This window comes from Athene noctua, chromosome 7 (assembly GCF_965140245.1).
Source record: "Athene noctua chromosome 7, bAthNoc1.hap1.1, whole genome shotgun sequence".
Lineage (NCBI taxonomy): Eukaryota > Metazoa > Chordata > Aves > Strigiformes > Strigidae > Athene > Athene noctua.
This window is the reverse complement of record NC_134043.1, coordinates 10265450-10278538: the sequence shown is the minus strand read 5'-3', so window position 1 is coordinate 10278538 and position 13089 is coordinate 10265450. Positions and strand designations below refer to the sequence as shown.

Sequence of the window (13089 nt, the reverse complement as noted above, 5' to 3'; positions counted from 1 at the left end):
GTTGAACATGAAGAGATAAACAAAATGATTTACTGTTACGAAGTTTGTGGTTCTGTACAGAGACTTTAAGAATGAAGTTCTGTAGAGTAATGATTGAGTTATCTTTAATTATTGGTAAGTTTGTAACACTAATGTGTGAGAGAGAATCTCATTACAAAGAATAACATTGATGGCATATATTTCCTTCCCCCTTTCCATTTAAAACTTTTACATGTGAACAGTGGGAGTCAGGCTCTTAAAGTCTATAATCAGCCATTTATTTTGGCTAGCAGTTTCTGAGTTGCCATAGAGTAGTGATCCTCATACATCATTAATACAGTGTTTTAACTTAAATTCTGTCATAGAAAATGAGACTGCGAACACTTTTTGTTTAACTTGTTTATTTGAACTGGCTAAATCTTTTTAGGGCAATTGAGCAGTTGTAGGGAATGGGGAAGAAGGGAGAAGTGAATCTATACCTGTCAGTGGTGGAGATAACATGTGTTTAGCAGAAAAGTTGAAGGATGTGTCCACGTATACCTCTTTGTCACATGTAATTGAAGTTCTTGTTTTGAGCTAGAGTAGCAAATTGATTCAGTCAGAGACACTAGGGCTCAGATACAGCTTTCTTAAATTATGTTCAAAAGGCAACTGCTGTTTCAGTCTAGTAAGAGACCAGGTAACAACAATAGTGTCAAAAGCAAAGTAGCCTCTATAACTTGTGCTTTCTTCCTTCTGTGCTGAAAGATGCATTTTTCTTCAAAAATTGAACCCTGTTCCTCAGTAACTTTAAAGCTGGAGTGTTGCTGCAGAGCAAACCCTTAGCCCACTTTGGCTGCACAAGGCTTACTCCTAGGTTTTTTATTTGCAGACCAGAAGGATTTTTCTGAAGCAACCTCTTCATTATTTCTTCTTCAGTATTAATTATCAGTATTAATCATTAATACTTCTTCAGTATTATAGTGAAGGTTATTTCCCATTTTCAAAAAGCAAGCTTTAATAGTCCTTGTCACATGGCATTTTCTTTGTGCCAGAGCTGTACTATGTGGATTTGCATTTTTGCAAGATCAGTCTCAGACTGCTTTAGCTTATGTTTCTCTACATTTCTACTTTTCTTGATTTACATGTTATGCATATTGGATAAAATGGGGTCTTAGAATGCATGACATAATGAGAAAATGTTATTTGGCTAAATAAGGAGAGGAATAAGTAAATCTGGGTGTGCATTTGAATAATGTAGTGTTACAGGTCTTGCTTGGAGGCATTTTTCCTTTCCTAACAAATGGAAAGAAAGTACATGAATTGTTGTGTTAAGATGTCAGAATTGGTCTTTTCTTGCTGTAGGTGTAAAATTATAACAAATCATTAAGCTGCTCTTCAATATGAATAACGTAGAAAATGGAGAAGAGGAAGACAGGTTTTTGCCTCTTATTTTCATTTAAAATTAAGCTGTTAATGAAGACCTGCCTACCCATCTGCCTAGAGTGGATACCAGGAGCAAATGAGTGAGGAGTATTTCATACTGCCTGTAACATTTTTTCTGATTATACATTGGAGTGGTTGTCAACATTTGGTAATTACTCAAAAAGCACTTAGTATTGAAGTCTTTGACAGACTCAGTAAATTAGCACCTGAAATACTTGAAAATTAACTGTTTTTCTAACTAAATATTGGAAGATGGATTAGCTGGGAAAAAAAAAGTCTGAGTGCATGAAACAAATTACCAACATAGATGGTTTTAAGTATTAAAGTGAGGACTTACAAAGGGTACAGATAATGTTTAGGCAAATAATCACTTAGGTGTATAGCTATCACTGACTTCTTAATCATTCTTTTGTCTACTGCAAATATACAATTTGTTATAAATGTTATTCCTGGTAAAGAATGTTTCTGGCATCTTCCCTTTCACAGTTCAGAGAGATAAGGAGACTGAATCCAGATTGCTGTCTTGTGTATTTATAAGTCGCTGTCTTGGCAATGCAGGCTGCATTGAGTAGTCTTCAAAGACTGGTGTCCACAGTACGCACGCATGCAAAAAAAGTTTAGAGTGGTAAATGTATCTACCACACTGAGTATGTTATTGTTGTTCAGCATAAAGAGGAATCTAAGCCCAGTATTTCAGAATCTAAATACACAACTATTCAAGGCGCTTGAAAGTTCTGCATCTACTTATCAGGGTATGGAACATCACTGATTCAACAAGTTTGGTAAATGCCACTGCTTAAGGTGTTTTTAGCATGTTTATATTTTTTTCATTTGAGAACTCTACCAGGTTTAACTGTAATAATGATACCAAAGAATTTTTTTTTCTTTTTTTTTTTTCTAGCATACTATAGTATTTTCTATCTGTTCCAGGGCAGCTGACTTTATTTTTAGGTGTTACCTTTGGGATATAATTCAGTTGTTCAGCTGCTTCTTTATCTTGATGCAAGATAAATTAGTAAACATTCTTTGTGTTGGATAGTGGGACACTGTTCTTGGTAAGGTATATCACACGTGTGTTCCACTTCGGTATTTTCTGAGCTACTGAAGAAGCAAAAAGTAATGGCATGAGGTCCAACAGGCTGCTGTTACTGTTCATTTTAGCAATCTGAGCTTTCCACTGAAGAGCGACCAGAAAGGCTTGGAGCTGCCCAACAACATAGGAGGAAGGTGGCATCTCTGAATAAGCAGATTTTGCAAAAAAACAAACTCCTGGAAGAGGTAAGTGTTGTGAGTGTAATAATAAAGAAGAAAACATTGATATATGTGGTCGATCACAAAGTTTTTGCCATCCAGAAAAGATTTGCAAGATATCATCTGTACCAGCAATTTGTCATGTTGAACATTCATTTCAGCATCTCTGAATGTCTTGCTTGCACAGTTATTACTAAGACAATGTGGCTGGTTTTATATTAAAAAATTGTATAGCCCTGTCCATGAGGAGGGAGCTAGCTAATCAAAACATGCTTTTCCTTTGTTTTTTTTGCATACCTCTCCTGAAGAAAAACAAAGTATCTCCATTTGACTTGTTAGCTATAGTGTTGAATGGGCTGTTCTCACAGTTTCAAGAAACAATTTAGGAAGTTGCTCTAAAACATGCTACAAATAACTTCTTATCACTCACTGTCCTTTATATGAGCCAGCTTGTCTCACCGACTAAGGTGGGTTTTTCACTTGTTTGTTTGTTTGGGGGTGGTTTTGCAGAGTCACTGCTTGCTTCACGTCTTCACATTTGTTTTAGGGGAGAAAGGCTCTTGAATTTGTGACTTATGTTCTGTTTGTATCTATAAGTAAGAGCAAGAACCACCATTCCTGTATTTCAACCTACTTACGCTGTTACCGTTTAAACGCAGAAACGTTAAGTGGAAAAGCTGTGCCATTAATGAAATGCTGCTTTTAATCATGCATACTGCTGTAATCGGCACCATGCCATCTTTAGCTTGCAGAATCTGATGAAAACATATTGCATCAGAGTCAGTAATTGGAAAAGCTTGTCAAAACCCAAATAGTACTCAAGGAAAAACTGTTGCTGATGACTTCTGTGGTTGATACTCTGTCAAGTACAGCACTACACCAGCAGCCTTCATCTGTTTTTTGTTTTGTTTTGCTCTGCTATTATCAGTAACATCGTAACACCTTACATCTTAACTGTTTTTACCTATTAAATGCTGGGGGTACAAAGGCCCCAAAAGATAAGTGTCTGTATGGCACATTTTATGAGACAGTGACATGTTCAGTCTTACAAACGACAGACATAAAAGAATGGTAGCTTTGAAAGCCTTACTGTCCTATAACTATGGGAGCACTAGATTTTAAACCTTCCTGCTCAGCCACTTACTAGACCTAACTTTTTCAAAATTTGTTTTCAAAATTAGAATAAAATAATCTCTTAACAGTGCAATGAAGTCTTTTATTTAAAGGATATCTATCCCTTCAAAACTTAAATCTCCTTTCAGTAAAGCATATGCTGTGAACTTTTGGTTCAAGTTCAGATAAAGACATAGAAGTAAAACTTACAAACAAAAAATTGGAAAGACTAATTGCCTATCCTGTTCTTTGTTTCCCTCTTCTTTTTTTACAACTTTAAGAAAAAGCTTTATGAAGAACCGGTGCAGGTTTTTCTTAATTTGTTTTGCATTTTTAAAAAAAAAAAAAAAAAAGACTTTCAAAGAGTAGAGTATGACAGTGGTTTAACTGGTGAGTATTAGAATGCATTTCCTTTGGAACATGCTGAGCTAGTTTCATTCTTCTTAAACTGGTGCATTTCTGTTTGTGTTATCCTCTGGCATGCCCCCTCTGTTAAAAATAGAATTTTTTCATAGTCAGTGAAGACACAATTATTGTTTGTACTCTATGTTGAATGTAAACCATGTCTGTTGCAATTCCTCACCATTCTAGAGTGAAATATTATAATGTATATACTATAATTATGGTACACTGAAATGAGATTTTTTAAATTTTTTTACTTAAGTCTGTAGTCTTTTAACACTTTGGTAATATGAATTTTCCGTGTCTGTTTATTTCAAACATAACTTTGGTGCCCTGTCAAAATGATGACTGTTAGTAAAAAAATATTGACAATACGTAGCATTTAAATGCAGGCTGAAGTGTCAGGCTTTCATACTCATAATATGGGTTTACAGTCAATTAAATCCTGTGTTAACTCCCATGTCGTTTTCAATTTTTTTTTCCTGAAGTAGAAACACAAATTACAGAATGAGATCTTTTGGAAGTTCAGATGTGAGGGAAAAGATGTTCAGTGTCTCCTAAGTCATTGCAGTATGCTTCTGTCATGCTTTAACTCTTCTTTATTTCCCTTCATATGTATTTGTCTTACAGCTTTTGTGCTTTAGAAGAAGAGCTGTATGTGTGTTGTAGAATGGAGATCGAGGCAGGCTCTCTCAGCATCCACTCTGAGCTAGTGGGTTGCAAATCTGTTCCAGATTAAAAGTTTTGTTGTCATGACTGGTAATGGTTTAGCACTGCCCTGTTATAAAAGGGAGCACATTTGCCCATGTTTAAGGGTGTTCTAGTACAGTTCTACAGATTTGGAACAGGTTTAGTTGTGTCCACCAGCTCACATCCATCTGCAGTTTTTCTGCAGGCAGTACATAGACATACTGGAGGCTTGCTCAGTTTGAATGTACTAGAACACTGCACCACAGCCCCTGCGTTGTGAGAACAGTTTGTGTTCTTGGAGGCAGTAGACTCAAGCTTAATTTTGGGGAGGTCCAGAGGGGCATCAGGAAACTGCAACAGATAGCTCAGATTTCAAAAAAATAAAATGTGCAGTAGCACAGTTCTCCAGCCATGCTGCTTCCTTGATCTTTCTTGCCTAGTTGAGCAGTAAGAGGCTGGTAAATGAGCTTAGCAGTTGTGGGTGGCTTTTGCAGCTATTCTGTGTTGTGCCGTTATGATCTGGAAAGCAGAAAGGCTTTGCCAATGTCTGTATGCAGTCTCAATGACTGAAATGTTCAAAAGCATTTTTTCTGTAGCAGATGGCTCTTATATTCTAGAGAATTGTAGCATAGTGTGGCTACTGAGTTAGTCATACAGAATATGCCTTGAAGAATAACTTGATATGTGTTGAGTGGATTACATTTTCATGCCTTGTGCAAGTAATTTCCTTTACCAGTTTCCCTGGCATATGAATGAATGGATTTGCTTAGCTTCCACATACTGCTGAGATGAAGAAAGCAATTTGGGATGGGGAAGAAACATGGTTGTAAACAACACAAAATTGGTAGAGGCCGTACTTCATTACAGATCTACTTTTAACTGCCAAACAAACTTCTCAATCCATAGGAAGACATAGAGTATTTTCTAAATCTGTTATTGTGCTATTTGTGATTTTAAGATTTGAGGGCCCTTTAATTCTGTTTTGCTTATTTCCAGTACATAACAGTCTCAGTGCTATATTTTTTTATGGGGAAAAAAAGTACTGACAGCTATAAGCCAAATATAATCCTTTTATCACTTTAGTAAAGTAAAAATTTCCTGGCTGAATTTTTTTACCACTTGCCAAAGACAGCTTTTGAAATCAGTGACAGTCAAGACCCCCTTTTTAAAAAAAATGTTTGTGAAGTTCTGGCTTCAATACTGCAGTAAGTTTCAGCAAGAGTTCTCATCACAAATAGTTCTTTAATCTTTATGTCAGTTTTCATGAGATGTGAACTGCAGGCTTAATTTTTTTTTTTAGCTAGTTAGAATTCAGTCTGTTGGTGAATTATTGGTGAAAAACATGAAAAACAATGAAAAAGCTTTCTTTTTATAAATTCAGATGTGGAAAAGGATGAGTGGAGTGTTGAGTCACAGCTCAGTGTTGTGAACAGCAAACTACACTAGCATGAAAAGAAGTGTAACAGGAAGCCAAATGTGCCTATCTTTGCAACACTACTGCTCCACTTTTGTAACCCATGCCCCATTTTTGTTGTTACTATTTGCAGTGTGATCTTAAGGATTTTAAAGGAAGATGTTCTGAAATTAGCCTCTGTAAAATATTGGACAAGTGAAATATCCGGTGGTGTTTTCCTAACGGCCTTCTTACTAGATTTTCCATAGTTGCCCAAAAGAAAGTCATAAACCAGCTTGCTTATTTGGTATGGACATGTCTATGGTATGGTGCAATGGCACTTTTATGCAAGTCTTGAATCATCCTAACTTCTTTGGAGAAATATGAAAAGGGACTCTCTTCTTAACCCAGTGTGAAACTAAGTCGGTATAACCAAGCTAAATAACTTTGAGCAATTTAGCAGAGATTCTATCCAATAAGTTGCCATTCTGTTGGCATCTTTTCTGTAAAAACTGCTGTTTCTTCTGGGACCTAATACATCTAGAAGGTCAGGTAGATAATGTTTGCTGTTATTAAATATTCAATCAGAATTCTTGCAATGAAATGCTCTCAGAGTAGATGACAAGAAAAGACAGTGTGTGTGATGGTTGGTCTACTGTTCAGTAGACAACCATTACTAACAGTTTAAATATTGCTATTCTCCATTACAGATACAATTAGTGTGAATACAGAATCAAACTCTTTTCTTTCTCTTTCATAATAGTTGCAAGCTAAATGTACTGATCTGCAGGCAAAATGTACCGAAGCAAAAAAGACGTTAACTGAGGTAATCTTTCTTTGTACTAGCTGTGTTTCTAGCTGAATAATTTTTGAGAAGTTCCGTGTGTAGAGGGATGTATTAAACGGTGAAAGTGTTTGACAACTTAACTCACTGATCCCATGGGGTGGGAAAGCTAAGTACCATGGTTCATTTTATATGTAGAAGCGTATTTGAGTTTATTATTCATTGCAACCCTTAGGTTAAAAGTTACAGTGACAAGCTGGACAAGGAACTGGCAGCCTTAGAAACAATAGAATCCCAAGCAGATTCTAGGTAAGTTTCTTCCTTTGTGACCTTAGAAATTCTGGAAGATGCTGGGATTAAAATGAATCATTCAATGTCTCTTGCTTTGTCAGTGTAAACAAATAACTAAAACTTTAAAAATTCAATAATATTTCGGCTTGCTTTTCAAGGGTAGGAAAATATTACCATAGTATTCAGTCAAAATGAAAAGTGTCAATCTGTAGTTGAAAATAATTGTAGGTGTTTAAAGTAGAAGAACCCTAGACACATTTGACAAGTAGATGAGCCCTTCCTAATTTATTTTCTTCATATTTGAAGCCTTCATCTCACATACATTAAATAGAAGTCTCTCTCAAAACTTCCACAATAATGAGGTGAGAACACAGCAAAGCCATCAAAATACTGAGTGTAACACTACATTTTTATTTTGACCTTAGTATATCAGTGGTGATATTTGGTTTTAATTTCCATAGATTTTACTGGAAATTTATTTAGAACTAAGCTTGTTCTAATGTCTTTTAGTTCTCCATCTGTTTAAATTAGAAACTAAAAATCTAATGTGGTTTGCTGGATCTTCAAATTTAGCGTATTACAGAGTCTGCGAGCCCTGGTGGCCATGAATGAAAACCTAAAAAGTCAGGAGCAAGAGTTCAAAGCACATTGTAGGGTAAGTTCTAGTTTCTTTTATAAGGATTCATTTAAAACTTGGTAAATAAGCATTATACTTCTTCCTGATTTGTTGTTGTGTTGTATGTCCCTGTCAGTCATCTGTTCCCCTAACCCTCCCCTGCCCATTTACTGGTATTTCCAGGTTTATATTGACTGTTGCCACCAGCTTGATTTGCGACAGAATTATTGGACAGTTGCCAAGTTCTGCAGTGTATTATATCTGCAACAAGGCTCATGACCAAGAAGGTTGGAACTAGATTAACCAGAAGGACTTGCCCCCTGCCCTGAGGCAGGGAGGTGCAAGGAAGGCTGCCAAGGCATCTGGATTAGTGTGGCCTTCAATGTTCTGTTGTGCCTGGGACTCTCTAATACAAGGGCAGTTCCTAGACATACAGTGCCAGATCAGCCTAGTACTGATGAACTTCTTGTTCCCATTACCATTCTGCTGAGAGCAACTTGGGGTGGGTTAACAGGGAGCACTAAAACGTAACTTTGAGATTGGGCTGGACTAGATACTCACCTGTGGTATTCACAGCTTGAAATGGATTGTCTCTTCTTGGATAATGCAGCCAACAGCCACCTGAGGAGAGGTACGGGGCCAAAGAGGAGGGCTTCATGAAGGCCCCTAGCTTTGGAGCAACCCACCAAAAGAGACAAGACTGAGATGAAGCTACTGCTTTTTTCAGAGCATGTTTCAGTTTTACTGCTTAATTGCTATGCTTTGCTGCCCTGTATACTGCTGTGTTTATGGCCTGCCTAGAAATATGACTGAAGAGAATTGTTTTCATTTTCTTCTATTTAAACAATAGTGTATGAGATTTAATAGAATGAAAAGAAGTAAAAAGAAATAGTGCCCTGAGGCACAGACTGAGCATAGGAACCTCATTTTCCCATACATAGTTCTTTGGAAGGCTCTAAAGGATTGTAATGGAAACTACCTTGCAAGTAACTTTAGGTTCATTCGTTTTTACAAATGCTGTATGTTGCACTCCTGTGTCATGCTGTTGCTATTGTAATACTCCTTCACTTCCTCAGTTTCATTTTCTGTGTCACTTATTAGTTGTCTTAGCTGGATCTAGTATATTTGCAAATAAGAAATAAATCTGTTCCTATGTTTGAGAAAAGCAGACAGTTTTATGTAGTGAGTAATAATGGATGCCTTACCCTTAAGCAGGGAATGCTGTTTAATCTTGCAGATTTAAAGTGTGTGGTCAGCCCCATAATTTTGTTGGAGTGGTATGTTGCCAAGCTTCCTGTTCTCCCCTCTTAAGAGGATAGGTCTCAGTTAAAAGCAACATAATTTTTTTGTTTGTTTTAAAGGAAGAAATGGAGAGACTTCAACAAAATATTGAGAATTTGAAAGCCGAGGCAGTAGAAGATGGGGAGGAACAGGTAATAGTAAAAATCTAAGTTCTTAGTTTCAATTTGTGTTTTAAAATGTTGGTTTAGGTCCTTCTGACTTTCAGGACATTCTTGCAAGCATTAAAGTATCTGTTGCAATATCTGAAAAAATTCGGTGGTTCTGCCATTGTGGAAGACACAGTTCAGGCTAATGTTCATAGGAATACAGTAGACTGAAAATAGCTGTAGCATTCTTCATTATTCTTGCAGAATCTGTGGGGCTAACTCATAGAATCTTTTGTGCCTTTCACTTCTTTCTTTGTAGTATCAGAGAAGAATCTCTGGATGTTGTGTTACGAGCAGTGCATACCTCTGACAAAAACAAGACTTCCTCAGAAAGCGTGTTTGTTTTGGTTGTTTTTTTCTTAAAAGAGTATTTATTTGAAGGATGAAAGCACAAGTTTTCAGTGGCTTAGTACATTGCATGTCATGAGCAGCTGTCAGAAGTTAGGCTTTAACACAAGTGCATCCAGGCTGATGGCAATGAATAATGAATGAACAGAAAAGGAAAAGCTTGAATGACTTATTTTCAGTGGGTAAACATTTGATACATTTATGTCTCTGAAATGAGGTAGATTACAGGTTCCATGATGCTGCTGTCCTGAACACAGCATGAAAAAATTAAAATGTAAACCTAAATCTTAAATTTTTAAACAAGAAAAAATTTCTTTTAAAGTCCACAATCCAGGAAATCTAGAATACATGTCAGAGGGTTTATGTTCTGTCTTGAACCCTGCCACTGAATCAAAGTATAAACATTCAGACAAGTTGTACAGTCTTCTGATACCTGTCTTCATATGAAGTGTGACTGTTGTAAAGCAGTGGAAGAACTATTGACAAATCTTAACTAAAATGGCAAAGGCTTAAAAGCTAGCAAAATGCACTTGTTTACAGTAAAAGATATCATTTTTTAATGCAGATTATGAATCATTGTTAAAAAAATAACAGCTGATGGTGGTGTTGTTGTGGGAGCCATTAAATGGAAGACAGACAAATGCAGAAAACAAACCCAGTCTGCACATTTTTACTCTGCAGCTCTCGTGTGCTACTGTAATACACAATTGTGTTGGGTTCTCAAATTCTAGGAGCCGAATAAGATTATAGAACAGCAGTACAAAACTGAGAAAGATAAGCTTCAAAAGATACGGCTACTATTGGTGAGTAACTCTTTGAAAATTTACTTGTACAAAATTATTGACGTTTTCTTATCTTGTAACTTATAATACTTCTTTTTGTTCTTCTAATTTTAAAAATATTTTCTTCACAAATCAATTACAAAAAAAGTTGAGCCTCAGCCAACACTTTTTTTTAAAAATAAATTATTTAGTAACAAAATATTACTGGGAGGGGGGACTTCATCCATTTTAAGAAGAGAACAAGAAGAGGCTTTGTTTTCTCCCCTCCTAACTTTTTATTCAGGCACGAAGAAACAGAGAAATAGCCATTTTACAACGCAAGATTGATGAAGTACCCAGCCGAGCTGAGCTAACACAGTATCAGAAGAGATTTATTGAACTTTACAGTCAGGGTATGTATATCAAGCAGGAACATCCTGCTGAAGGCTAAAGCCCTGAAAGAAGGGCAGTCACATTTTAAGCATATGGCGTGTAACAACAGCACTTGCTAATTTTGTGGTATTTTAAGGGTCTTTTGGTATTCATGTTATACACCCTATTTTCAAGGATTTATAAGCTGGCTATAAGAATCTTCCTGAGGGTGAAACTTGATGCACAAGATCTCTCAAGTAAATTTTGTCTGCAACAGATTCAGTCATTTAATGACCAGTGTGTTCAGAAAGTCCTTAATTCATCATTCACAAATGAGGTTGCTGTAAATTTGAGTCATGTTTAATTAATTGTTCTTAACATAAGATTGATTTCATTGTTTTCACTGATGTGAGATATCTGGTTCTGAACCAAACTATGACAACAAAGTGAAGGCAATTTCTTCAAGGGATTGTTTTCTTTTATTTTTGATTTATAAATATCCTGCAATATCTTGGTTAGGATCAGAATATGAATTGTCTTTCAATTTTTTTTTTTTAAAGAAGTTATAAAATGGGGAAATGTGCTGTGTTGACTCTTCAGGTAGGTATGTGTTTGCTGTGCTTGGATAGTATGGAACATACAAGCTGAATAAAATGTTAAAGTTGTTCCATTAAACTAATAACAGACCAGTATACTTACTGGTTTTTATTTAATGTAGTTTGTGTATTAGCATAAGCTAAAAAAAGTTTATACCAAGAAGAACTAGTTAATGTTTTAAAGATATTCTGCACTTACTGAATGTTTGTGAACCAAGCTCTTGGAAGGTTGAGCAGTTCTAAAATTGTTATCTAACTTTGATTCAAATCCATTGCCCTGATGAAACATCTCTAGTGACATAGTCATGTGCTGCCTTCCATGTGTGATATCTATCTCAATGCATGGAATAGATGTACTTCTTTAGTGCATGCAAATCCAGTGCTTCCTTCCCCCTGCTTTGCTGCTTATGCCATGCAGCTTATTTAATCAAGTCCAGCTATAAAGACAATGTTGTTGTCTTGCATTAAGTTTTCTGCAGGTTATTTTCTCTGTCATGTCTGAGTGAATTCAGATAAATAGTCTGTGGTCAGAGCATCTACCTGCTCAGAAGATGGGGCTTCATTTATATATGAAGTAGAGAAAGGTTAAGGTCAAAGAGACTTGTGCAGCTTTGGGTTTAGATTTAAGATGCTTTGAATATTATGGGACTTTTGTTTTCTATAGTAGAAATACGTGTGGTAACTTAGAAAAACACGCAGCTCAGTTGTGGCCAGTAACCTACGTGGTACAGGCTAAGCTTTTGGAAGAATGAGCTGAAAATCTCTAGCTTTCTGTGTATTGTGATATTTTTTAGAGACTTTTAATTTAGCCAAATTCAGGTGATCTTCAAAATTGCCAAAACCTGTTTTTTTTGAACTTTGATCCAAAGGGTGTCGGACAAGATGAACTTCAGTGATGCCTTCCAACCTCAGTGATTCCGTACTAGAATGCTTTTAAATTCCAGTATTCTGTGCTTTGGTTTTGGCCAAACTGAATCTCTTCCCTTGAAAACATTAAGCTGTGATTTCAAGAGAATCAGTTGACGACTCCTTCCTCTTCTTTGTCTTACCTCACACGGGCTCTCTTGTGTGCCCATAAGGCTGGTACAACCTTCTAACCCAGTAGAAATCCTGAAAAGTTTTCTTCTGACTTGGTATGTGGAATTATTTCATGAAAGATCTGTGACTACCAGAGCAAGACAGGGAAGAGCTGCATAAATGAAATAATTTGGGAAAGGCCTCTTCTGTTTGGCAGCAGTCCTGCAAAAACCGAACTCATTGAGAGAGCACACCTGAAGTAAACCTGTTGATGATCCTTGTGTTCGTGCAGTTTTTGAAGAAGCAGCCTGATTTCAGCATTTGGAAAATCTTTGTGAAACGTGCTGAACAGCCCTACTAATGTGCCAACCTATCCCAGGCTTTCCCGAATTCCTCAGTGCTTTCGGGCTTCCAGTACTCAGTATGTTTCTGGAGGCTGCAGCATGTGCAGAACATGTGTCACAATCATACTGTGGCAGTGAGAAAGCTCCTTGGTCCCAAAGATCTCACTACTTCAGAAGTAGCCACTGCTGGTTTTCTGGCACAAAAACATTCAACTTTGAGCTGTGGGTTGCTGTTGGGCTTCAGCTAGAGAACAGAATC

General features: G+C 36.6%; 1 protein-coding gene across 1 annotated transcript in view; it reads left to right on the top strand.

Annotated features, from left to right (window-relative positions):
- CCDC93 (CCC complex scaffolding subunit CCDC93) overlaps positions 1-13089 on the top strand; it is a 48523-nt gene that overhangs the window by 23195 nt on the left and 12239 nt on the right. The window contains exons 12-18 of the mRNA XM_074910912.1: positions 2566-2682; positions 7017-7079; positions 7273-7346; positions 7902-7983; positions 9306-9377; positions 10472-10543; positions 10806-10914. Of these exons, the coding sequence (XP_074767013.1) occupies positions 2566-2682; positions 7017-7079; positions 7273-7346; positions 7902-7983; positions 9306-9377; positions 10472-10543; positions 10806-10914 (589 nt within the window). The remainder of the gene's footprint in view (positions 1-2565; positions 2683-7016; positions 7080-7272; positions 7347-7901; positions 7984-9305; positions 9378-10471; positions 10544-10805; positions 10915-13089) is intronic.